Consider the following 26756-nt stretch of genomic DNA (forward strand, 5'->3'; position numbering starts at 1 on the left):
GGTGTGTACAAGGCATGGTGAAGAACAGGTGGATAGACTGTAAGGGTACAAAAGCCCAGGGATTCCTTTGTTTTGGGTCTCTCCCCAGAGGCACCCAGCTTTAGCTGTTATTGTGTCACTGCGCCACAATTAAATTACTTAAAGGAACTAGACATCTGAGACTGCTAAGGGAAACCCTAGGGTCAAACCGGTAAGGGAAACTTGTCTAACAGTGAGAATTTGGTGTGTGTAGGGAGTCAAATGGGGCACCCATCAGTTCACTGGAGCTGCCCACTGTGCAGGGGCTTTAGTCCTTGCAGTTAAAGTCATCGGGTGGTGCAAGTGTGACTGCCAGAGTGGTATCTGAATGGTCATATAGGACAGTTTCCTTAGCAATCAACCCTTCCACTCTGCCTGGGAAACTGCCAACTGAAGACGGGAGCAGCAACTTTCCTGGAAGAACCCCCATTTGTGATTGTTTTTCCTTGCAATTCATGTGCCTGTGCTTTAGGGTCCAGGTATGTGGATACAAAAATGCTGCTAGCAAGGATTTTCTTGCTATTTTCTAAGTCTGTGAGAGACTTTTCTTTCTCACAGAAGAGGTAGCAGAGTTCTGTAAACAACCAAGCCACCTGCAACCTTGAAAAGTCTTGTTTATAGTATAGTAGAAAAATATTTTGACAATGGATGTTTTAGGATTCTAGCCAATCACCCCCAAGGGGTGGCTGATCCTTGTCCAATTAGACTATGAAGAAAAAAGTCTATAAAAGAGTTTGTAAAATAATTAAATAAATCAATCTTGCTGCACAATTCCTGCCTGCTGGATCTCTCTCCTCTCCTCCCTACAGCTGCAGGTTACAGTAATAGATTGGGGTCTCCATAGAGTATGTAAATCCCAACTTATACCCAACTGTTTACAAAAATCAATTTGCCAGTAATTTTCGGAAGTGTTTTCTCTTTTAGTGATCCCTGGAGGTGGTCTTTTTAAATTAAAAGGATTATTTTAAGATATTTTCCTGGTTTAAAAGACAGATGTCTGCCAAGGAATGCAGGAACCTTCCTGGAATGGAAAAGATGACCCGCTGTGGCAGGACATCCCCTCTCACGGCTGGGGCATTTGGAAGAGATAATTCAGGCCAGATTAATAGCCCAGCGAGGAGTCAGAGAGTCCAGCAGGAGGTCAGAGAGCCCAGCAGGAGGTCACCTCCAGGCTCCTGAAAGTCTGAGCACAAGCCCCAATACACATCTTGGTATGAGAGCAGATGTGGAAAGAGATACAAGAAAATAAACATCGGTGACTGAAAGACATGGTTCTTATGTCTATAAAAGTCCACACAAAATATCACAGAGCATAAGTCTCTTACACACTCCTTGGAAACGTGTGAGAGGATTTCTCCCTGGAGCTTGGATGCAACTTTGAGGTTACTTTCCCCGGGAATTGAGATAAAGGATTTTGATGTGTACTCCATGAAGATTGGATGGTAAGAAACATTGGATCCTAAGTTATACTATTTCTTAGCTAGCTGTAAATTTAATGGTACCTTTAACTCCGCCTGCATTATACTAGTATTCCCTTTTGCCTTATCCCTGTGTAGTAAATAGTCTAAGTCTTATGTCTGTTAGTTTTGTGTCTATAAATAAATAATTCATTTTATAATAGACCAAAACAGCCATTATTAAAGAACTTGCGGATAAGAGTGGATCTTTGGGGTGATGGTCACCTCAGTACAGCAATTGCCTGCTGCCAGAGGCCTGGGCAAAAGACAGGAGCTGATTTAAACCTATATCATCCATTCATAACATTCCCTCCCTTCAAATTACCATAACTTTGAAATTATGGGGCTTTCAAGCAAAGATATGGGAAAAGGAATGATAGTTCTTTGTGGGGTACACCCAGCCCCTGCCCTGGAGAGACGCCTGCTGAGATAAGGAGATTGCATAACCTCCCAGCAAGATCCCCTTGGAAAAGGCAGCACTTCTCAGTGAGGGTGAGAGAAAACAAGAACCATGATCCTCTGGGAGACCCTATGTAGATTCTTTGTAACCCACTGGCTTCTACCCTCTCACACCCACCCTTGTATCCCTATAAGAGCTACCCTATTCTCCCTTAGAGATTGGAGAGCTCGTCCCTAGCCTACCCTTTGCAGAGTGCGGAACTAATAAAGCTGCTTCATGCGGAACTGCCAAACGAGCCTCTCGTCTCTCTCCTCCTGGTCCAGCCTGGGGTTTGCCTCGCAGAACAAGAGCTGAAATCACTCTCGCTGAAATCACTAAAGAGCTGACAGCCTGCTGAGACAGGCACCCTTCTGTGGAGGCATCCCGGCGGCTGAGGGAATGCCATAGACCTCTGGAAGACTGTCCCTTGCAGGACGCTCTCTCTGGTCAGTCATGGCTTCCTGGGTCTGAGCCACAGACCCCAACCCAGCCGCAATATCTGGCACCCGAACAGGCATTGGACCCCAGACCCCGAACTGTCCACGGCTTGAGCTGTGTCCTGAACAGCTTCAGGACAGAAACTGCCATTCGAGCGTTGCCCCTCTGAAGACACCCCCTGCGTTATAGCAGAGGCTTTCTAAAAAGGACGGTTCAAGACCCTCGCCTTTCATCTAGGAGGAAATTCCTGAGGACTGAACCACAGGCTGACCACCCATGCAGCAGATTTTTTTTTTAACATCACCGGATCCAGCCCCACCTGAAGACGCGATTTGTAAGTTAAAATCAGGGCCCTTTCGCGCACATTTCTATTTCTGAGTCCTTTTTTTTTTTTTTTTTCCTCTTTTTCTGCTGAGTGAGGCATGGGAACTCAAAGATGGGAAGTGGGATGGGTAAACCCTGCCTCTCCCAACCAGAGAGACTTATACTCCCTTATCTTAAATCCCCTCCTTGATACCAACTTTAAATTCTCTAATGGTGCTCTAAGAAAAATCTCAAATCTTTCACTTACTGGATATCTCGAAATTTTCCTGATGTGAGCAGAGATTCTATCCTTTCTAATCCCTTCCGGGACAATTTCAGAAAGAAAATCTATCCTTTTCAAGCTTCAGGAGACCTCTCTGTCTCTCGTTTTATTCCCTTATTTCATGTAATAGTTAAGTCACTACAAAATAAGTGCCACGTTGCAAGTAACCCTCAGTCAAACCGACCCCCTCCCCCTCCTCTCCCCCATCCTGCCTCTCTGCCTGAGACAGATGTCTGCCTCTATGTGGAGCACGCCAGCCCCCCCAGCTCTGGTCAAGCTCTTTCGGAGGCTACCCCTACACCCAATCCCGACTCCCCATTCCCAGCAGCCGCCCCCTCGCTCTTCCCTCCGGTCCCGCCTGCCACCCCCCAGGCAGCGCGCACGGGATCCACCCCACCCCCACTCCTTCCCCCCGGGACGGACAGCTCTGAGCCCGCTCCCGCCCAACCCGCTGGTGCTCCTGCTATTTCGCAATCCTTCACACGCGACACCAACCCCCCTCTCAGGCCGGCTCATGGTGTATCTGACCCTGTCCATCCCTACTGAAATCCCCCCACTCCCCCCCCCCACCCCGCCACGGGGCAGGGGTGCCGGCTCTGCGACCGCCCGGCTCCATCATGGTGCAGCAAACACCCCACGCCGCACCCCCACCGCTGCCGCTGCCCCAGCTCGCCGCTGCCGCACCTCCCCCCCCCCCCCCACAACACCACGGTGGCCACCCCGTTCCACCAAGCCACACTGCTACCTCTGCCCCTTCCCACACCCACGGCGCAGGCACTTTGGAGCGCGGCACCGGCCCGGCAAGACTCAACGCAGGCACTATGCGGCACAGAGCACATGCTATCTCTCACACTGCAGCCGGCGCCAGAGCCTGCCCCCCAGCTAGAGTGCCGCGCAGCATCTGCTCCTCAGCCCCAGCCTGCTGCCCGCGGAGCAGAAGCCCCCTGCCCCCTCCTCCCGTTAGCAGTGGCACTGCCAGCCTGGAAAGTGACGGCAAACGCCCCCCGCCCCCCCCCCGGTTTCTTGCGCAATTCCCACTTCCTTCGCTACTCCTACCCCCCTCCTGCAACCTCCTGCAGCCTATGCCAACTTCACACAGAATTGCAAAAGCGGCAACGGCGGCAACCCGACCCCCCCCCCCCCAAAACGTGCAGCTGCTGCACAGCCTCCCCGCCACCTCCCTGCAGTCGGGACGCGACCCCCTCCCATCTCTCACAACACCCTCGACCCCCCGCCACTCCCACCTCGGCTAAGGCAAAGCCAGCATTTAAAAAAGGTCGCGCTATGCCCCCTGTAGCCCAGCCCCACCCTGCCAAGGCTAGCTCCTCATTTTCAGAGGACAATAGCAGCAGCTCAGATTCTGGATCAGATAGTGAAGATCGCTGGGCGCAGACACGCAGGGAAGCCACCCGAGAATGAGATGGGGAGCTAGCCCAAAAGATCTCAGCCTTCCCATGTTGCTGCCTGTTCTGAGCTTCCCCTCCCCCTCCCCAAGACACGTGCCTCTGCCTTGTGCTCTGAACCCCTTTGTTCTAAGCGCGGGCAAAACCAAATGTAACTCAAACTCTTTAGCAGTGTCTGATTGTCCGGTCACCCCGGGTCTGCCCCCAGTCCTCCCTTTTCCCCTTCTCCAAATAAAAGAGATCAAGGGAGGCCCCGCCCTCTTTTGGCTCTGCTACCCATTCTGCAAAGATCTCTTGTCATCTGTTTCTTTTGAAAGCTTCTAACTGCGGGAAATTGAGCGAGCAGAGAGCTATATTTCTCCCTCGTTGCTTCTGCTGATGGTATTTGCTTTGCAGCTGATACAGGTACCGATTTTAGAGCTACAAAAATGCTAGATTGCCCATGCTACCTCTCTGGGTTGCTCGAAGCTTTCTAAGGCATTGAACTACAAGCGCTAGCCGGTAAAAATCTGAAAAGATACCTCCCTCATTTGGCACTCAGCATGCTATCTCTGAACCCCAGTTCTGAGAGACTTTCAGGGTGTCCCAGCAGCTGCATGTCTGCTGGAGTTAGCTCTGCACATCTTGCCATGCCAGCTCTGTGTAGCGAGCTGTTACTTTTTGCGTAACAGCGAGCCCAGAGCCTCAGCCTGTACCCTCTCCCACACCATGTGCTGAGGGAACGGCTGGTAAGCAGAAGACCCTTCTCGCTTGTTTTTTTTTTTCTCCGGACCTGCCTTCCTGTGATAAATCCAGAATTCTGGTGAGTATTTCCCTGCTGGTTTAGGGGCTCCTGTTTTAAGATGGTGCAATCTTTCTCTTTTTTCTCCTCCTTTTTGTGATTAGGGGTTGAGGTTTGTGGTGTTGCTTTCATAATGGGATCTGAGGTTTCTGCACACCATAGAGAAATATTCTACCAAGTTCAAAGCTACCTTTCTTGTACTGGGCATAAATACCCTAAAAATCTAGTTCAATCTTTTGTACAATGGCTTTTTCAGTACTTTCCTAATCTTACCTCCGAAGACATAAGATCTGCTGAATTTTGGGATAAGGTGGGGAGAAAACTTTCCTCTCTTAGGCGTGCAGGAGATGAAACAGTTTCAAAATTCTTTCCTCTCCTGTTACTAAGTTATACTTTGCCAGAGAAAAAAGCAGTACATGAAAAGCCTCTGCAAAAACCCCCTGTTAATTCCCTTATACCCAACCCCTGTGTCCCTGACCCCTCTTCCCCTATGCAGGAAAACATAGCTAGAGCAGACTGCTCTTTAGCACAGGAGAGCTATCATCCTCCTGGCTCACCCGTGTTTCCTCAGCACCCTGCCTTGGATGGGAATCCGGAGCCCGTCCCAGGACCTTTCCAAAACCTCTTCTCCACTCCTTCTTCCCCAGTTTCTAGCCCTCATGTTTCAAGCGCGCGTAAAAACCCCTTCTCCCCTGATCTCTTTGTTCCCAGGGACAGCCATTGCCATGTGCTCGCAGCCTGGGAAAAACCCCCTCCCCCCAACCCCTTTTCTCCAAGTTTGTTTGTCTCCAGTAATAGCGGACGCAATGTTTCTTCATCTCCAAACTACACCTCCCACAATCCCTTTCTCTCCCACCCCACAAATCCCTTCTTGTCCCCATCCCCTCCCACTCTGGTGTCGGAACCTGACCCCGCCCCCAACCCCGCCCCCCCAGCGTCGTGTTTCACCCTTCCCTCTATTCCCGCCCATGACTCAAGTACCGCCCCTGCCTTTCACAACCCCGCCCCAACCCCTCCCCTCCTCCGGCTGCGTCCCCGCCTCCACTCCCCGCCCCTTAACCTCCACTCCCCGCCCCTGACCCTCCACTCCCCGCCCCCGACCCTTCACTCCCCGCCCCTGCTTCCCATTGTCCTGCCCCAGGTTCCCACAATCATGTGACTACCTCTCTAAATCTGGGAACCCAGGGCTACCAGGAAGTAACTCCTGCTGCTACTACTGCACTTTCTCGTATTAGCAGTGGAGCAAATCCTGGCTGGACACCCTTTCCTTATTCTAATATTAAAGATTTCTGCAAGGCAATTAAGGAGTTTGGGATCCATAGTAATTATTTTAAGAGCCTTTTAAGTGCTACTTTTTCAACTCACTTACTTGTACCTCATAATTTAATTACAATAATGCAAACTCTTCTCACACCTGGTGATTTTGTGTTGTGGAAAAAACAATGGAAAATAATTTTATCTGATTTATTGCAAATTTTGTGGCAAACTCCAGATAATTACCTGGACTTTGACAACAGTTATGTCATACATGAAATCCCTATTTGTGCTTGGTCTTTGCATATTAAGTGCTTTAATTAATTAATTTTGAGTTAAATATTTTTAAATTGAATGTTAAAATTAACCCATCAGCCCAGGTACCAAAAATCAAGTTCCATTAACCACTTGTACACCATAAGAGTTATCTTTCCTGTGTTTACTGTATACTTTTACAAGTGTTTTAAGATGTGTTGGATGTATTTTTTTTGGTGTTTTTACTTGTACTTTGGTTCCAAGGCAAATTTCCAAAAACCTCAGTTCTAACAGCCAGCAGCTATTTTTAGCCCCATAGCCACCACCCTGTAGGCAAGCTCCATGGCAACCTGAATTTTAATGACCCTTATCTCAACTAATACCACCCCTCTGACAACGATGAGCCATTGGTGGACAGAGATAATCTGTCAAAGGGAAAGCACCAATCACTTCAAACCGAAGGGGCGGGCTGTGGGCGGGCTGTGGGCGGAGCAAAGGCACTATAAAACAATGAGGCAGAGAGACACACGCCCCTTTTTTTTCTCCCTCCAGCCTGGGAGGTGGAGGTCAGTGCTGGGAAAGCCTACTGCTATTAAGGAGCCTTTAGAAATTTTTTTTTGCTTTTGGATCAGCCAAAAGCCAGACTAGCACTGTAAGTCCTTTTTCTCTACCTGAGGTCTAGTGCTGTTTCGGCCAGAAGATCTAATATCCCTGCGCTCCTGGGGCATACCATCTATCGAGCCATAGGATCCCAAATTTTTATATTTTTCTAATTTTTGTAATTTTTTTCACTTTTCTGTTTTCAATAAATTATTTTAATTTTTTTAACTAAGAGTTGTCTCATTTCTCACAAATTATATCACATTAGATCTTTTATCTGGTGACAATAATATGGCAAATCCCCAAAAACAAACATGGCTTATCCCTCGTCCAGTTCTTACTGAAATGACACATGCTGCTGAAAAGGCCTTAACATTACTACCATCTCAAACCCCTACATCTCATTACACAAACATCAGACAATCTCCAAATGAAAATATTATTCACTTGTATAACCGTTTGTGCGAAGCTATCTTTTCCCAGGTCCCTAATCCTGACCTCCAACAAGCATTCCTACTCGAACTTCTCCAAGTGAACACGAATGATGCTTGCAAACAAGTCATCCTCACTCTCCCTTTGCATCCCCCCCGACTGTTGAATCCATCCTCGAAGTCTGTACAAAGAAGGTTGTGCTAGTTTGAAAACAAACCAGTGGGAGGCACCAAGTCAGAATAACAATTTAATGGAAATTAAATAAAAGGAAAAGAAAGTAAAAGAAAACACTGACAGAGTCAAGATACAACCTGAGTCCCTGTTAGGCAGGGTGGTGGTAGCAGTCTGGTAGAATGGTGGCTGCAGTCCTCTGAAGTGGTGATCCTGTAGTAGAAGGGGTCTGCTCTTCCTCAGAAAGTCCAGTGGTGGCTGTGTAGCTCCTGTCCTCTGGAAATCCAGTGGAAAGAGTGTCTCTGGTGTTCAGAGTCCCAGATTATATCCACGATGGGATGCTTGGTTCCTCCCTCTGGGTGGAGCATCTCACAATAGGGTAATGAGTCATGAGGCCAAGTGTTGATTAGGCTCATTAAGAGAAGATAGTCCAGAGGCAGTTATCTCTGAGTCATGCAGCAGGACAATGATGGGCCATTAACAGCAAGATAGTCTGGGGGGAGGAGGCAAGGAAACACTGCCCCACCTGATTTCCACAGCTCATGAGGATGGTAATAGAATACACCTCAACCCAGGACAAAGGTGCAGCTGAACAGAGCTGTTCCCTTTTTGAAAAAAGTGAGGATGGTTGGGGAAGTTGTGGAGAATGCTACGGGTACAGGGGAAACTCAATTGCGAGGTAACTCTATATGCTATCGTTGTCAGAAAAAGGGACATGTAGCTCCCAATTGCAGAACGATTATAATTGCTGATAAAAACTCTCCAAAGACTGTTTCCCCAGGTCAACAGCAGGGAAACTAGTGACTCAACGCGCCCTAACAGCTCTGTGTTCAGACATAAATAGGGCTGCAGACAAACCAACTTGGACTTCTGGACTCAGGTTTAAGGTAACCTGTGATGAAACACACCAATTCAACAACAACAAACAGACTGTGATACCCCTCTCATTCCAAAATGTGGACCACATGCCAGACTTTAAATACCTTTCTGTTATTGGGGACACTCGGGAAACACCTGCTGGGATAGAGGTTACACCTACACTCATGAAAGTAGATCAGAACAGGTGTTTTAACCTAATTGTACAATGTATATATCCACTGTACTTGATGCCAAAGGGTCAAGTCATTGCACAGGCCATTCCACTGCCCAAATACCTGCCCACAGATGGTCATATCCCAGCCATCTGTTGGACTGAGGTTTTGGGAAACGACAAACCTGTAGTAGAATGTAACCTCTGTCACAAATCACATAAAATCAGTATCATGGGAATGATAGACACAGGTGCTGATGTGTCTGTCATTCCATTTGATAAGTGGCCTGCGCAATGGGAATTGCAGTCTCAGGGTATCATACAAGGGATTGGAGGTACCCAAATTGCGAAGCAATCTAAAAACATCATCCAAATTGAAGGTCCTGAAGGACAAATAGCAACTCTTCGTCCATATGTCCTAGACACCAAATTCACCCTGTGGGGAAGGGATGCCATGTCTCAGTGGGGAACAAAAATTGATATCACCCCTAGACATCAAAATTTTCCCTTGCGGCCACTGGAGCTGAGTGCCAGCCACAAAAATTAACTTGGAAAACAGATGAACCAGTGTGGGTTAGCCAGTGGTTGCTAAAAGAAGAAAACTTAGAGGCACTCAAAACATTAGTAGCTGAACAATTGGCTAAAGGAAATATAGTTCCAACTAACAGCCCATGGAACACACCTGTGTTTGTAATACAAAAACCGGGAAAGAACAAATATAGGCTACTCCAAGATCTTAGAGAAATTAATAAGGTTATTGAAGACATGGGACCCCTTCAACCAGGTATGCCATCACCTTCAATGCTCCCACAACATTGGCATTTATCTGTTCTTGACATTAAAGATTGCTTCTTTCATATTCCACTGTCTTGGTTTGAAAGACAGGTATCTGCTGAGGAAGGCAGAAGCCTCCCTTGGAATGGCAGATGTAACCCCTTTCCCTCCGAGTTATTATAATTTTGAAATCAAGGGCTTTTAGGCAAAGATGTGGGAAATAGGAATAACAGTTCTTTACTATTATATATATATAACCAGTCAAACAAACAACAATAACTATGGCAGTAACAGCAAACAATCACAAACCCAGTCCCAGTCTTCTCGGCTGTTGGGCCCTTTTTTCCCCTCAGGTGCAGTTCTGCTCGCAGCCAGCAGGGACGCTAGCGGCTCCTGGTGAGCAGGGTAGATGCGATGGTTTCCCCGCGGCTGCAGGGGGTGCTCCAGAGCGAGCTCAGGGAGCACGCGGCACTGGTGCCCTGGGATCCCGGGAGGGATGGAACAAAGGTTTCACAAACCCCTGGACAGCTGGCCCCGGTGTCTGGCTGGACCTTCGGGAACAGCAGGCTGGAACGGCCGGCTGGAATGGCAGGCTGGAGCAGCAGGCTGGAGCGGCAGGGATGAGCACAAATCCCGGGTGGCAGACGCTATGTATCCAAGCGGGGAACCCCCCGGAGGTCGGGGCAGGCAGGGCGAGCATGGCTACAATGCAGCGAAGGCTCTAATCAGCGGCGGGGCAGGGCGGCCACAGCCCAGCTCCCAGTGTGGCAGGGAAGGTGGGCCAGGGATCCTGGGATCTTTCTCTGCAGAAAAAGGAAGAACAGCCGAAAAGAACCAGCAGCTTCTCTCTCCGCATCTTCTCTCTCCGAATGCCGAGAGCGAACTGACCCCACAACCAGGTGAAACAAAGGAGTAGCCAGGCCCATCCCACCTCCAGTGGGCAGCTCTTTTGTCTTTCCTTAAGCACCCAGCAATTTGTCGTCTTAGTAACAAAATGCGGGAAAATTCCTTTAACAGAAAAAAACCTATACCTCTTAAAACCCCAACATTATCTACTCCACCATGCAGATGCCCCTCGATTTGCATTTTCTGTGCCCTCTATTAATCGTGAAACTCCCATGGAACCTTATCATTGGCTTGTGCTTCCCCAAGGTATGAAAAATTCCCCAACTCTCTGCCAAGAGTATATTGCTAAAATTCTATCTCCCATCCATGCCAAAGCAGAGAAAGCCATCATCCTACATTATATGGATGATGTGCTGGTGTTTGCTCCCAATAATCCGTATCTTGAGCAGACACTTAACATGGTGATTGAGGCCCTAGAGGCCAAGGGCTTTGAATTACAACCTGAAAAAATGAAGAGAACAAGCCCTTGGAAATACCTCGGACTCAAAATCACAGAAACCTCTATCACCCCAACACCCGTCACCATTAATAATAACCCAAAAACATTAGAGGAAGTGCAACAGATTTGTGGGACACTTGAATTATTTAAGACCCTGGTTAGGACTCACCACAGAGGATGTAGCTCCTATTGCAAACCTGTTAAAAGGGGAAGGCGGTCCAGCATCCCCTAGATCCCTGACAGAAGAGGCAAGGCAGTCTCTCAGAAAGATACAAGAGCTCGTTTCCACCAGACAAGCACACAGGTATCAGACCTCCCTACCCTTTAAGCTTGTCATTCTAGGGAAGGTACCACACTTTCACGGCCTCATATTTCAGTGGGACAAAGAGCAGAAGGAACCCCTCATCATAATTGAATGGGTGTTCCTTCCCCATGTTACACGTATTCCTCACTCCCCAACTGGACAAGGCATTGTTGAACATGCCCATCAAACCCTCAAGTGAATGCTGCTACAACAGTCAGGGACCACTAAACTCAACTCACCTGTCCTCAGACTCAGCAAAGCACTGTTTACCATAAACTTCCTGAATGGCACCTTTGAGGATCCAAACCCTCCCATCTATCGTCATTTCCAGAACACCAGAAGGCAGAAACTGAAGGAAAATCCACAAGTCCTGATCCGGGACCCAAAAAATCCAAGGACCATACAAACTTGTAACTTGGGGACGTGGGTATGCCAGTGTATCTACCCCTCAAGGACTGAGATGGATCCCAGGGAAATGGGTAAAACCTTATGTCACTTCCTCAAAAGTTAAGGAGGTTAAAACTGCCTCCTGGAGGAGATGCCGTAAAAAGGATCCTGATTTTGCACCCTCATATAAACCCCCTACTCCAGATTTTGATGTTAATCCCTTAAGTTGCACTGTTTTGCACTCAGGTTTTGCACTGTATTTTGTAAATCTTTGTCCTGATACCCCATACCATAGATGTCCTGACTAGCCCCCTGAGTTTTAACTGGGGAACTAGTTTAAAGACATCCTAGGTACTGTCGAGTTGTAGGGATGATAGATTCCAATTATGTTTTGCACTGTTGTTTTGTTACTGTTCTATGCACTTTAAGTTACTAAGAGTTACAACCCAGCTTTAAAGAAAAAAAATAGGGAATTGTTGCTGCCTGGTCCGAGCTTCCCCTCCCCCTCCCCAAGCAGAACCCCTTTGTTCCAAAGCGCGGGCAAAACCAAATGTAACTCAAACTCTTTAGCAGTGTCTGATTGGCCGGTCACCGCAGGTCTGCCCCCAGTCCTCCCCTTTCCCCTTCTCCAAATAAAAGAGAGGACCAAGGCGGGGCCCGCCCTCTTTGGCTTTCCAACTCTTTCTGCGAACATCTCTTGTCATCTGTTTCTTTTTGAAAGCTTCTAATTGCGGGAAATTAGGCGAGCTGAGAGCTATATTTCTCCCTCTTTGCTTCTGCTGGTAGTATCAGCTTTGCAGCTAATACATTTACCGCTTTTAGAGCTACTGAAATGCTAGATTGCCCGTGCTACCTCTCTAGGCTGCCCGAGGCTTTCTAAGGCATTAAACAAGTCAGGATTGGTGCAATTACACCAGTCACGTACTCTCTGTGTCCACTCTCCACCCAAAAGTGTTACCCCAGGGAGTGTTTCTTGTCTGTGGTGACAGAGTATGGGCCGGAATCCCCTCACACCTCCAAGGAGGCCCCTGTAGCCTTGGCAAGCTTTCTACCCTCACCCCAAATATCACATTGTTACATAATTGGAGACAAACAAACATATCAACATATCAAAAGAGATCCTTTGCTGAGTTTGACGAAAGCCGTGACAGCTGCATTTACAATTTCAATAAGGCTGAACAAGTCCCAGTTTCCGTGTTCACTCCTTGGTTAGCTGCACTCAAAGCCCTTGGGGATATAAATCACCTAGGGTGTTGGCTAAGCAAGCAGGCCAATGCGACATCTGCCGCCTTGAGCAATCTTTTAAAAGATGAGGAGACTACCAGACACACAACCCTACAGAATCGAGCAGCAATAGACTACCTACTGCTTGCCCACAGACATGGCTGCCAAGACTTTGAAGGGATGTGCTGCTTCAATCTTTCTTCGCACTCAACATCCATCCAGGTGAACATCCAGAAACTACAAGGACTAGTAAAAGACCTAAAAGTAGATAAGAGCCTAGACTGGGTCAGTGACCTTTTTGGATGATGGGGAATAACAGGATGGATTGCATCTTTGATTAAGGGAGTTTTGTGGGTATTCATTGTAATTATTATTGTTTTACTTATGTTCTCATGCCTCCTACGTTTCTGCAGAAAGGCTGCTGGAAATGCCTTTTTAATAAATACAGAAGGGGGAGTTGTGGGGTATGCCCAGCCCCTGCCCTGGAGGGACATCTGCTGAGATAAGGAGAGTGCTTAACCTCCCAGCAGAACTCCCCTGGAAAGGGAGCTCCTCTTCAGTTACAGCGAGAAGAAGACAATCCCAGAATCCTCTGCAAGACCCTATGCAGATCCTTTGTAACCCATTGGCCTTTACCCTCTGACACCGACCCCCTGTATCCCTATAAAGCTAGTCCCCTGCCCCTGCGAGGGCCGAGAAATGCTCGTCCCTGGCTCCCCTTCGCTGGGCTAATAAAGCTACCTCGTGCGGAACAGCTATACGGGTCTCTCATCTCTCTCTCTCGGGTCTGGCCTGGAGGCTGCCCTGCAGAGCTGAGCTGAAATCATGAGCTGACAATCACTAAAGAACTGACAGTCTCTGCACGGGCCCTCCAGCTAGCAGCTGAGGGAAGATACCGGGCCTCAGGAAGACAATCTCTTTTGGGACCATCTCTCCAGACCAGTCACAGCTTCCTTGGTCAGAGCTACTGACCCCACACCAGCTGCCATACAGGGGCACAGCTGCTTCACCGTGGTCCTCACCACAGCCTGCAGAGGAATCTCAGCTTGGGTGCCTGGAGCACCTCCCCTTCCTTCTTCACTGACCTTGGTGTCTCCATGTTGTTTCCCTCACATGTTCTCACCTCCTCTTCTCTGGATAGAAAAAACTGTGGGCACTTTGTTTTGATTTTCTTCTTAAATATGTTATCACAGAAGCATCATCATCATCTCTAATTGGCCCAGCCTTGGCCAGTGGCATGTCCATCTTTGGAGCCATCAGGGATTGTCTCTTCTGGACATGGTGGAAGCTTCTAGCAGCTTCTCACAGACTCCATGTCTGTGGCCCCCCTACTACCAAAAACCAGGCCGTGCAAAACCAATACAGTCACACAGATGTTCATGTACCCAAGAGTTGGGCCACTGAAGAACATTAGAACAAATGGATCAGAATGCTAGAATTGAAGTGGCTCAGGGGGATTTGGATTGGCAACAGAAGGGTGTGTTATTTCTATTTTGGTGGGCCCACAACACCTCAGGCCATCAAGGAAGAGATGCAACATATAGGTAGGCTTGTGGTCAAGGGGTGGACTTAACCATACACACTAAAACACGGATTATCCATTAATATGAAAAATGCCCAGCAATTAAGCAAGCCAAGGGGTTAAAGTCTCTGTGGTATGGAGGATGATGGCTGAAATATAAATATGGGGAGCCTTGTCAGATTGACCGTAAAACCCACAAACCCACCAAGGCAAGCGCATTGGTTGAAGCAACCACCTAATGGCTAGAAACATATTCCATGCTCCAAGCCACTGCTCAGAATACTATCCTGGGCCTTGAAAAGCAAGTCTTATGGAGACTTGCACACCAGAAATAATTGAATCAGACAACAGAACTCATTTCTGAAACAGCCTCATAGACTCTTCAGCAAAAGAATATGGCATTGAGTAGGTATATCACATTCCTTATGAAAGGAATGAGGGACTTGTCTTTACAAACAAGCTGTGGGCCTGCTGGAAGATAAAACTAGTACTGAGAGATAAAAGAAACAATGGGAAGGATTACACTTATTGACGAATGGAAAGAAAGATTTGTCTTTACAAATAAACTGTAGGTCTGCTGATAAATGAAATTGGATATTGAGAGATGAAAGAAACAATGGGAAGAACCATAAATTTCATAAGAATTAAAATAAAGGGGAGGCTATACATTACAAGGGAGTCTTAGGTATTAGGCGTTTCGGGAAGTCTGTACCTCTCAAGTACCTCAGCCAATGGGGAAAGAGAGAGGGAAATGCGGTTGGGAAATTAGGATAAAAAGGAGGCTGTGTCCCCTAACAATTTGAGAGACCCCAGGGGAAATGCCCCATGACCTCTCCCTTTATTTGAATCAAGTAACAGGACTCCTCTGTCTCCTTTTTGGGAATAAACCTCTGGTGTTTGTGGATTAATTTTTCTGATACTTATCATACACCAGCCTCCAGAAAAATTGAATGATTCAATGGTTTCTTAAGGCCTACACTGAGAGCAATGGGTGGTAGAACCTTCAAACACTGGGATACACATTTAGCAAAAGCCACCTGGCTAGTTAACACCAGGGAATCTGCCAATCAGGCTGGCCCTGCCCAATCAAAATTTCTATATCTTGTAGAAGAGGATAAAGTTTCTGTCGTGCACATTAAAAATATGCTGGGGAGAACAGTCTGGGTTATTCCTGCCTCAGGCAAAGGCAAACCCATTTGTGGGATTGCTTTTGCTCAAGGACCTGGGTGTACTTGATGGGTAATGAAGGAGGATGAGGAAGTCTGGTGTGTGCCTCAAGGGGATTTAATTTTGGGTGAGAGTAGTCAATCGATAAAATTGTATCATGCTAGTTGCTATCTAATACTGTGTATTATCACTTCCATGGTGGGTATATGCTGTGACAGGACCTTTCACCCCCTGACACAGCAAAAGCTTATTTCTGCACCCCATATGGCTAAGTCAGGCTGGAATGGTTTCTCTTGTGATGAATTATCTTGGCTGGAAACATCCTTAGCCAGCAATAAACATCCTGCCTCGAATGCATGGGAAAGGATAAGCAAAAATTCGTGTCTAACAGACAAGCACTTCTACAAATTATAAAAGACCACTATAATTTTCATAAAATCAGAAACCTCTTACATACTCTCTGAGTATGTGGAGAGCTCTCCTCGAAAGTGAAGACGTTCATCTTGAGTTACTTCCCTGGGGATTGAGAGAAATTAGGAGACTCTTTGCACACCACCATCATTCATTGGTAAGTGACATTGGCTCCGAATCTATACTATTTCTTCGCTAGCTGTAACATAGGTACCTTTATTATCGTGTGTTGCTGCCTGCCCCAAGGTGCAGCACCGCCCCAGGACTGGCCAGACAGGTCCAGACTTGTTTCAACCATGTGTCCTGAATCCCCTTTGTTCTAAGCGCGGGTAAAACTTGAAAGTAGCACGGACTCCCCCGAAACAGAGTCCGATTGACTGGTTACCCCGGGTCCACCCCTAGCTCTCCCCTTTCCCTTCCCCCGAATAAAGGCAGCACAGCTGGCTCCGCCCCTCTTGCTCCTGCCTCCCTTCTGTGAACAGCCGCTCCTGTCTCTCTCTCGGGACAGGAGGAATAAAGGAACAGGATTAAGGCACAGAGTTTGAGCTGTATTTCTACCTCTTTGCTTCTGCTATTGACATTGGCTTTACAGCTATCACTTGCTGCATTTCGGAGCCACTGAGTCCCTGGACTGCCCGTGCCGTCTCTCTAGGCAGCTCGGGGCTTTCTAAGGCACAGAACGGTAAGCTAGACGACTGAGCAAGCTGTGAGCATATAGTTTTTCTTCTACTAATAGTTCCTTTTGGTTTATTCTGTGTAGTAGGTAAGCCTGTTAAAGTCTCATATCTGTCTTTTCCTTGTGTCTATTCAATAAATATTCCATGTTGTAATAGACCTGATTGGTCATTATTAAGAACTTGCAAGCGAGAGTGGGTTTTGGGGTGCTGACCACCTCAATAAAACGGCTGTCTACTGCCAGAAACCTGGGCAAAGGCAGGGACTTGTCTAAGCTCTCCCCTCTCATTCATAACATATGCTCATCACCCTATTTGGTGTCCCGCAATGCCCTTCTTTGCCACTCCAGATAAGGGGATGTGAATCTGACTCCCCTTTGATCACCACATTAATGGGGAATGATGAAACTGGACAAGCACAGCAGTGATGGAATCTGAACTGGCTTTAACATGTGACAACACCACACCATCTTTTATCTTTCCTGCCCTGAAAGACTGTTATGTCAGATGGAGCCCAAGGTCATGGATGAAATGAACTCAATGGACTTTTATAGAGATGGTCCACAGAGTAAGGGAACAATATCTGTGTGTATATCTATCAAAAGACAGGAAAGGTGATGGTGTGTTGGAAAGTGTGGGACCTGGCATGACATAAATAGTGTGGAATAAGGGGTGGATACAGTTCTGGTTTCAGGTGGGACAGGGTTAATTTTCTTCTCAGTAGCTGGTACAGCACTGTGTTTTGGATTCAGTATGAGAATAATGTTGATAACACACCGATGTTTTGGTTGTTGCTAAGTAGTGCTTACCCTAAGACAAGGGCTTCTTCAGTGTCTCATGCTCTGCCAGTGAGGAGGTGCGCAATAAACCATGAGGGAGCATAGCCAGGACAGCTGACCCGAACTGGCCAAAGGGATTTTCCATACCATGGAACATCATGTTCAGTATATAAACTGGGGGGAGTTGGCCATGAGCCACCAATCAGTGCTTGGGAACAGGCTGGGCATTGGTCAGCAGGTGGTGAGCAATTGTATTGTGCATGACTTGTTTCTCTTGGGTTTTATTCCTCTGTCTCCCTCTTATTGTAATTACATTTTAAAATTATTGTTGGTTTTGTTAGTATTATTGTTGCATTTTACTTTTTTTTCCTCTTATTGAACTGTTTTTATCTCAGCCATGGGTTTTTATCTTTTTCTGATTCTCCTCCCCATCCCAGCAGGGAGGGAGGAGTGGAAGTGAGCAAGCGGTTGTATGATACTTAGTTCCTGCCTGGTGTTAAACCACAACAGCTCAGAAGACTTATTAAACGAGTCTTAGTAAAATAATAGTAACTCCTTAATGTTGAACAAACTAGAGAAGCAGTTATGGAAAATGCTAGGTCTCCACTATAATACAGAAATCTGATGAAAGCAGATCCTTATACATTTGCTTTGAATGTCTAAATCCAGCAATTTGAATCAATGCTTTAAAATATTACTTTAAAATTAAAGGGGTTTTTTTAAGCTTTAATTAAAAAAAAAAAACAACAATGTAAGAATTATAGAGAGAACAACAACAGAAGAGAAGGAGAAGCATGGAGTCTTCCTAGGTCTGAAACTGAAGCAGCACAATTAAGGAAAGACTAATACTAACACTCATGTCTGCCTGTTTTCTTAAAATATGTGGCCAAACAAGACAGGTATGCAAAAAAAAAAAAAATCCATTTTAAATGACTGACACTTTTTTAGTCAATTTTCAATCACCATCTCTAATGCTTTAGTGAGTAATTATTTAGCACTAGATAAATGGAAAAAAATGTAATGCAAAAATAACTGTAAGCTGGAACTTTCCAGAAGATAATATATAAACAGCTAAACCTCATTTTTGCTGTCAGTGTCCTTCTGTATTAGGCTCAACAATCATAAAACTGCCATGACAATTTTTTTCCCCTCTTGGGTAGTAAGACCATGGTTTCAGAAAACATTGAGAAAACTGAAGTCCATAGAAAGCTTCTCAACTGTACTATTTCCTTAAGTAATACAGAATTGAAGTTAGAGCTGTGCCTCCTCAAACTAGGGGGAAAAAAGCTGTCTGCACATATTGTCAGACAAGTTTATTTCGCTGTTTTATATTGAAGAGAGTACAGCAAAAAACCCGTTACTAACATGCTCAGATCCTGCAATGACTTACCTACAAATGAAGCATTCTTGAATTTGAAATAAAAATAAATACCTCATGAAGAGACATTTTTAGGAGTTTAAAATTAAACACAACTGAAAGCATATTTCTCTTATATTTTAAAAAATCCCTTTTATACAGTGCTTTTAGTTTTCAATATTATTTTAATTACACTTTTCAACATATAAAAATAAACCTAAGATACAGACTGAAAACTTTTTTCCTGTTTACGTAATAGCAAACAAAATTAAGTTTTAGATTCTCTTTAGGTAATAACACTATCTACAAATTTCAACTGTCCACACTCCATTCTCTGGTGAGAAAATGACATCCCTCTGAAGTGAGCCCCTACTGATTTACATTATTTTTACTATTTTCAAATACCAGCATTTGTTTCACTAAGTCAAATTCTCACATTTAAAATTATGACAACACCAAAGGCCATAATCCACTGCTATAAAACTGAAAGTATCAAGTGGCAGATGGGACCCATAATATGCCGCAATTTGCAATACTTCATTGTTCAGAATTCATGTCTTTAAAACTATTTGGTTTACCATTATAATGCAATTTTCAAACTAATAACAAAAACTTCATTACAAACTAACGTGACAGTAAAGCCGAGATTCTTCAGACCTAAAAGTAGAAGATACAGACATCACTATGTCATTACTGCTTGCAACAGTCCTACACATGAATGAAAAAAATAACTGGTCATAGTAATTAGGATAAGTATGCAGTATACAAGAATTTTTATCATACAAAGCAGCCTTTACTTACTATCTGTTCCTCAGACCAAAAGAAAAATCACTGAAATCCCTAAATCTTAAATCTATTACAAATACCAGTTCAAACTAAGGGCAACACAGATAAGCCACCATGTAACAAATAGATTTGCAGTTTCAAATTAATTTCAGATAATGCCTAAGATGTACCTGAGCTGGAGAACATTATCAAGAAATACAAGCATGCTTCAGACTGCAGTTTACCTTCTTAGCAGGAGAGTAAATGCACTTAAATGGTCAGCTCATTTCAGAGTCCAAGCTGTATGAAGGTTGCCACTGCTAGCCAGATAATTTAAAGATAGATACATCTGAACTATCTGAAATTGCAATCAAAGAAATTAGCAGGCAAATAATGAGTAGGCATAACTCATGTCTCACCAGTTTCTCAGGCATTGTTCAGATGTTTCTAGTTTCCAACTTAGGTGCTTTTTTCCCCTCTTAGTTCTAATTCTGAAAACTGAAAACTAAGAGTTTTTGCACACCATACTACTAACAGTGTTTGCAAACAAAATTTCATCCTTCACATCTGGGTTTACCATTTACTTCAATGAATTTATCTAAGCCATAGCCACCTCTATTTTGAGCTTGGAATCCTGCTTCATCCACCAGCAGTTGTCTTCTGCTACCTCCCTCTTAAAATCCAAAATAAAATCCTATCTGTTTTCCAGAAACACAATTGTGAAATAACTGTGGTCGCTAATGGAAGCTTCCACAGAAATGATTTACATTGATCTTAGCAAAACAGCACCATGTCATCAGTTTTCTGAGCAATTACAAATCACATTTTCAAATAAAGGCTGATTCAAATGAAATTACATTTAAAACAATACAACTGTAATGAACTACACTGTTCTCAAAACCTCTACTCAATTTCATCTAATTTATAAAGTACAAAAGCAAATACTCTGACATGGCAAGGCAGCATGCAAACGTATTAACGATGAAGGCAATGAACTTTCAGTGGAAGAGGTACACGTTTAATGGATGATGCACACAATCCTGGCAGAGCAAGCAGGAACTTCACTAATGTGCTATGCTACTGGTTTAAAAATTAGCTACCTTCTGTAGAGACAGGCATTTTACAGAGTAATAGCTCTCTACTGGTGGCTTTTTAGGAAGAGGGGAACTGAAAATCACCTAATATGAATAGATATAACAACTACTTCACAGATCTGCATAGTATTTACAAAGCAAAATCAGAAAATATAGAATTTTTAAGAAAATATGACCTGGCCTGGGGAGGGAATTTATGTGCTTGGCAGATTTGCTTTTGTTTGTTTACCTTTTTAATAAAAAAACCCCAAAACTTTTTGTAAGGGAATGATTAATTCACATATGATATAACAATGTGCTGCATATTGACTTACACATGATGCATTAGCTAGTAAGGCTTCCATCCTTAACTATTAATTTTCAAAGGCATGTTTCTTTGCTAACTGTACACAATCCTTTTCATATTCTGTAACTGCTATATAATAGAGTTATGCCATTTCAGGATAACACTCTGGAAATCAAATTAATCTCAGCTGAAATGTGATACACTGCACGAATTCTAATTTCTCCCAAAGGAGAAATGTAGCTTTTCAAAGGTATTACTTTCATTTGTATCCCCATTTCAAATCAAAGAAGCTGCCTGAATGTAGTGGGTTTGCATGGCCAAGATTTGGTAGCGTGGGGGTGACGGGGGTGGTTTCTGTGAGAAGCTGCTAGAAGCTTTCTTCATGTCCAGCAGAGCCAATCCCTGGTAGCTCCAAAGACAGACATGATGCCGGCCAAGGCTGGGCCAATTAGAAATGGTGATAACACCTCTGTGATAACATATTTAAGAAGAAAAAACCAAAACATTGTGACGCAGTTGTAATTGCGGCCAGAGAAGAGTAGGGTGAGAATATGTGAAAGGAACAACTCTGCAGACACGGAGGTCAGTGGAGAGGGATGGGAAGGAGGTGCTCCAGGCACAAGAGCTGAGATTCCTCTGCAACCCGTGCTGAAGACCATGGTGAAGCAGGCTGTTCCCCTGCAGCTCATGGAGATCCATGGGGATGCCTAGATCCACCTGCAGACTGTAGAGGAGACCCACACTGGAGCAGGTGGATGCCTGGAAGGAGGCTGTGACCCCATGGGAGGCCTGTGGAGAGAGGACCCCATGCCTGAGCAGCCTGTTCTTGAAGGACTGCACCCTGTGGAAAAGTGACCAACATTGCAGCAGTTTGGGGAGGACTGTTGCCCGTGGAATGGACTCATGTTGCAGCAGTTCGCAGAGATCTGTTGCTTGTGAGATGGACTCATGTTGGAGAAGTTCATGGAGAACTGTCTCCCATGGGAAGGACCCCACGCTGGAGCAGGGGAAGGACTTCTCTCCCTGAGCAGTGGAAGAAACAATGTGTGATGAACTGACCATAACCCCCTGTGCTGGTTTGGCCAAACTTAGAAATATATCCTCTGAGAGAAGGCAGGTTACAACCACCAGGTTTGGGAAAAATTGAATTTTCCTTGAAGGAAAGTGAAAGAGGTAAAACCTATTTATTTAACAAACACACAGGAAAAGAATAATAATGCTAAATAATAAAACCTCTTGCTGTGGAGAGAAAAACCTGGGAAAATTTCAGAGTCCTTCCATAGTCTCTCTCTCCCCCTCCTTGGAGCTGGGACGGGGTGGTGGGCCCCCCTCCAGGGCCAAGGCCTCGGTGGAAATTCCTCCCGATGTATTCTGATGTTGAAACCGTCCAGCAGAGAAAAAGGAAAAAAAACCCAAAGTCCTAGGAAAACAAAAGTTCAACTCTCTGGAGGAAAAGGAGCTGAAAAATCTGGCCAAAAGCTGGCTGGAAAGCAAGCAGGCTGCTTCCCCACCCTCGCTCTGCAGAAGCAGACAGGTTTTTATCTCTGTGTCCTTGGAACATGAAAACAAACTGCTTTGAAAAAGTACACTTTTCTCTCTCCCCTCTCAGGCTCAGTTTAAAGGCATAGAAAGGCATGTATACTAATTTCTGGGCATAGTGCAGCAATAGGGAATACAACATCAAGTCACCCCAAGACACCCCCATTCCCTGTCTCCCTGTACCACTGTGGTAGGAGGTAGAGCTGGGAAGGAGGAAGGGGTGGGGGGAAGGTGTTTTTAAGGTCTTATTTTACTTCTCATTATCCTGCTCTGATTTAGTTAGTAATAAATTCAATTATCTCTAATTTGAGCCTGTTTTGCCTATGATGGTATTTGATGAGTGATCTCTCCTGGTACTTATCTCAACCCATGAACCCTTCATTAAATTTTCTCTCCCCAGTCCAGCTGTGGAGGGGAGGGATAGAGAGGCTTTGGTGGGTGCCTGGCATTCAGCCAGCATCAGATCAACTGAAAGTATGTAAAAGCAAAAACTTCCCTCTAAAATACTTAATTTTATTAGTGAAATGGTACCAAGGACAACAAATATACAAAGAATTTCTTCGCTCTATGCTACTTACACATCATAAATAAGACAGTTGTTGTAAGACAGTCCTTCACAGTCTTTCTCTAAGCATACAGATTTGTCATCCTTTCATCAAAATAAGCTGCTTACCAATCAACAGCATGGGGTTTAAACATCACAAAAATGAGTGTCTATACTTTACATGGTAAAGCATTTTCTAGTCTTAAGTGTACACAGCCAAGAACATAAAATCCTATTAAAAAAAGAGTGATTAAGCATCTTACAATCAAATTGGGTTATTTTACATTCCCTGTAATATGCTTTTCTTTTTTGTTTTTGTTTTTGTGGTAAGAATTTCTTATGCTAAGGAAAATAAAAACAAATTGAAAGCAAATAGTTAATATGGTATTAATTTTTTTTAGCTGAAGGAAATAACTTCCCATGAAGTAAGGCAATTAAGTAATTTGATTGTGTTAAGTTGTTTTAAAAATAATCTACTTGATTTTAGGTATAAATTTCAAAGGTATGACTTAAGAAATCTTACAATGATGAAACTGATTAAATTAGTTCAGAGAGCACAAGCCATGTTTTAGCTTGACAAAAATATTTGGTTTGTCCTTCTCTTCTTACATGCTTTTTCTTTAAAGAATGAAAAAAGAATCTCTACTATATCACTCCTCTGTAAATTAGAACTTTTTTCCGAAATTATTTATCCCCTCAGCTTTGCATACGATTCCTTTTATATCACCCAACAGGTATCAGAGATGATGATGGAGAGGTAACAATTAAGGCCATCCATACGTAGATTAAATGTCTAAAGGGCTGTCTTTGATGCAGGTGATCAGAAAATGCTTTGTATTCAGCTACTGCTTTTGTACAGTGGTGGTACCCGAAATGCATCTTTGCTTTCACCTATAAATCTCTTCTAGTAATAAAATTAAAAAAGTAAAAATGGAGTTTTAGTATTTTAACAAGTGAATCAAAAAATCATTCTGAGAAATAACTTGCATTCTTGTCTACAGTATTGTGGTGACAAATAGCAATAGAGATAATGTAAGATTTAGATGAAAATAAGTAATAGTACAAACATTTCTGGAAAATACCACATTAAGAAGGCACAAAAGCTTCTGCTCATGCTCCCATAGTTTTTTAAACAAATAAGAAAAAAACATTTTCATAATGGCACCTGTACTATTTGCAGCTGAACAGACACACTGCAGTATGGCTCTAAACAAAGCTGTAAGTTATAATAATATCATATAAATGTGCTCACTTCTGGAAGGACAAAAATAAACAAAAAACCAAAACAACCCCAAAATAACCCCGTAAGCTAACCTATTACCTATAACATAACAATGTTCCTTTTTGGAACAGAAAAGTATCATGCATTGTTCAAGTACTTTAAAAGAAATAATTATTTTAAGCATAACAGTAAGAAATTGTTTTAAATAAAACCCAAGAATCTCAAGCAGTAAGAAAATGAAAAACAAACTAGTCAGTGGGCATTTAACATAAGAACCATAAAACTGTGTTTATGTTTAAAAATAATTTTCATTTATAACAGAAGACAGTGTGTACATTTATGCACCATTTTGAAGCACATCAAACAGTACACATTGAAGGTTTTGTGGATTTTTAACCCAAAAAGTAAACCAATACAAAATTCATGAACAAGCAGAATTTTAAACAATCTTCGATGCATATATTCAGCTTTTTTGGATAGTACAGGTTTACATCTTTCAGTTTCTATTTATTTGTAACAGATAATGGCAAAACTTAACATAAATCATTTCACAAGTAAGTACAACCATCATGGAGATCCATGGATTATCAGACATGAATAGTTCTGATGGCATCTGCCTTTTCAGGGTATAACTACTTGTCCGTGCTCTCTTGATTTACAGCAAGAAATTGACAAAGCTGTCACTAGAATTGGAAGAGCTACTAGTACTATCACCATGTTCAGGTTGATTACTTTGATATTTTCTTCCTTGTTAGGGGAAATAAGAAGCTTGAGATTTCATCACTTAGTTGAGTCAGAGGTCCATTCTTTGCTTTAAACCTCTTCCATTTTAATTGAGAGGTTTTTGTCATTTGGTCAACAGTTCCCATTCTGTTGTAGTTTGACTTCACCAATCCTTTCTGTATCTCTATTGCCTACTTCCTTGTTAGTTTCTGAATTCTGAGCCTCTTCAGTGTGATCTTTGTCCTACCAAAGATAAAATTATTTAAAAAAAAAATTCTCTTAGCATTACAAGATATGACTTCCAACCAATTACTGGTATTTTGATTGCCTCAATTTTTACATGCCTTGTTTCAGCAATTATCAGAATAGAGGTTTTTAAAGTATTTTTTTAAAATTGGCTGAAGTTAAGCACTCATAATAACCTGTCACCCAAGAAATCATTGCCATAAAGTGATCTGTCTTTATGATCAATATTCAGGTAATACAGAGCAAGCAGCATCATGGCACCTATGAGAAAAAGCTCCAGAAATTAGGATTTCAACATATTTTAAAAGTAAAACAGAATTGCAATTATTATTTTATATTTTTTGTCAGGTAATTGATAAATTTTAAGAGAGTTGTTGGGTAAGACAATTACTTAAGCATGTGGACAGAGTCACCTAAATCAGCTGTTTTATAACAGTTGAATAATTCTGAGTAACACAAACTACTCTTTAGAAGCATGCTGGGTTTTAAATTCTAAGATTAAACATTTGAAGATGTTTCTTTTCTTAATCACACCACCTTCTATTTTGCAAGGGAAAATCCCATACTACTCTGTCCTCAAATCTTCAGCTTTATTCCTGCGGAGTCAAATATGCAGTCCAGGACCAAAGCAACCAGGGAGAGGCTGAACTGCAGTTTATTAAAAATCTTTTCAGATCGAAAGCCTGTGCTGGTTTTGGCTGGGATAGAGCTAATTTTCTTCATAGGAATTAAAAGATGGGGGAAGGAGGAGGAGGGGGAGGCATTCTGAGCAATGGTGTTTGTCTTCCCAAGTAACCGCTATGCATGATGGGGCCCTGCTCTCCTGGAGATGGCTGAATGCCTGCCTGCCCATGGGAAGTGGTGAATGAATTCCTTGTTTTGCTTTGCTTGTGTGTGCACCATTTGCTTTCCCTATTAAACTGTCTTTATCTCAACCCACGAGTTTTGTCCCTTTTAGTCTTCTGATTTTCTCCCTCATCCCATCGGGGAGGAGTGGGTGAGAGAGCAGCTGTGTGGTGCTTAGTTGTTGGCCAGGGTTAAACCATGACACAGGCAAACTAACCCTGAACCCTGCTGCTTAGTTATACAATCTCCTTTATACCTGCCCATACTGATAGGCAGCCAGCCAATTCCTAACATATGGCACAGAACAGAAAAGAGAGAGAAACCAAAACAAAGTGTTTCAGTAACCTATTCACACAAGCTCCATCAAGTGGCAATACTTTGATAAAGAAAACAGGGGGAAAAGAAGGGTGATGAAAAGAAAGATAAAGACAGGAGGAAATTCCAATAATTGTTCCACTTGCAGCTCTCCACTCTGTTTATCACCTGGTCACACAGCTTACCTTCAAAGTAGTGGTGCTTTTGTCAGATTTCTCCTTTCCCTCTTTTTCTTTACTAATTTTTTTCTTGGAGTATTCCTTTTCTTTTCTTTCATTATTTGTGTCTTTTTCTCTTTTTTTTTCTTTCTTGTTTCTGTTTAAGAAAATTTTTACTCAAATCAGAATTTGATCCCACAGCAACAAATG

The 26756-nt window shown here is 43.8% G+C and overlaps 1 protein-coding gene across 2 annotated transcripts in view; it reads right to left on the bottom strand.

Moving 5' to 3' along the window:
- Positions 1 to 18981: 18981 nt before the first annotated feature.
- The window catches only part of LOC138102762 (splicing regulatory glutamine/lysine-rich protein 1-like), a 100601-nt gene continuing 92826 nt past the window's right edge, over positions 18982 to 26756 (bottom strand). For both annotated transcript variants that reach the window (XM_069000512.1, XM_069000511.1), the window contains 2 exons: positions 26574 to 26703; positions 18982 to 25224 (listed from right to left, as the gene is read on the bottom strand). In XM_069000512.1, coding sequence (XP_068856613.1) covers positions 25114 to 25224; positions 26574 to 26703 — 241 coding nt within the window. In that variant the 3' untranslated portion in view covers positions 18982 to 25113. The remainder of the gene's footprint in view (positions 25225 to 26573; positions 26704 to 26756) is intronic.

Source organism: Aphelocoma coerulescens (genome assembly GCF_041296385.1).
Source record: "Aphelocoma coerulescens isolate FSJ_1873_10779 chromosome W unlocalized genomic scaffold, UR_Acoe_1.0 ChrW_unloc_scaf_1, whole genome shotgun sequence".
NCBI lineage: Eukaryota > Metazoa > Chordata > Aves > Passeriformes > Corvidae > Aphelocoma > Aphelocoma coerulescens.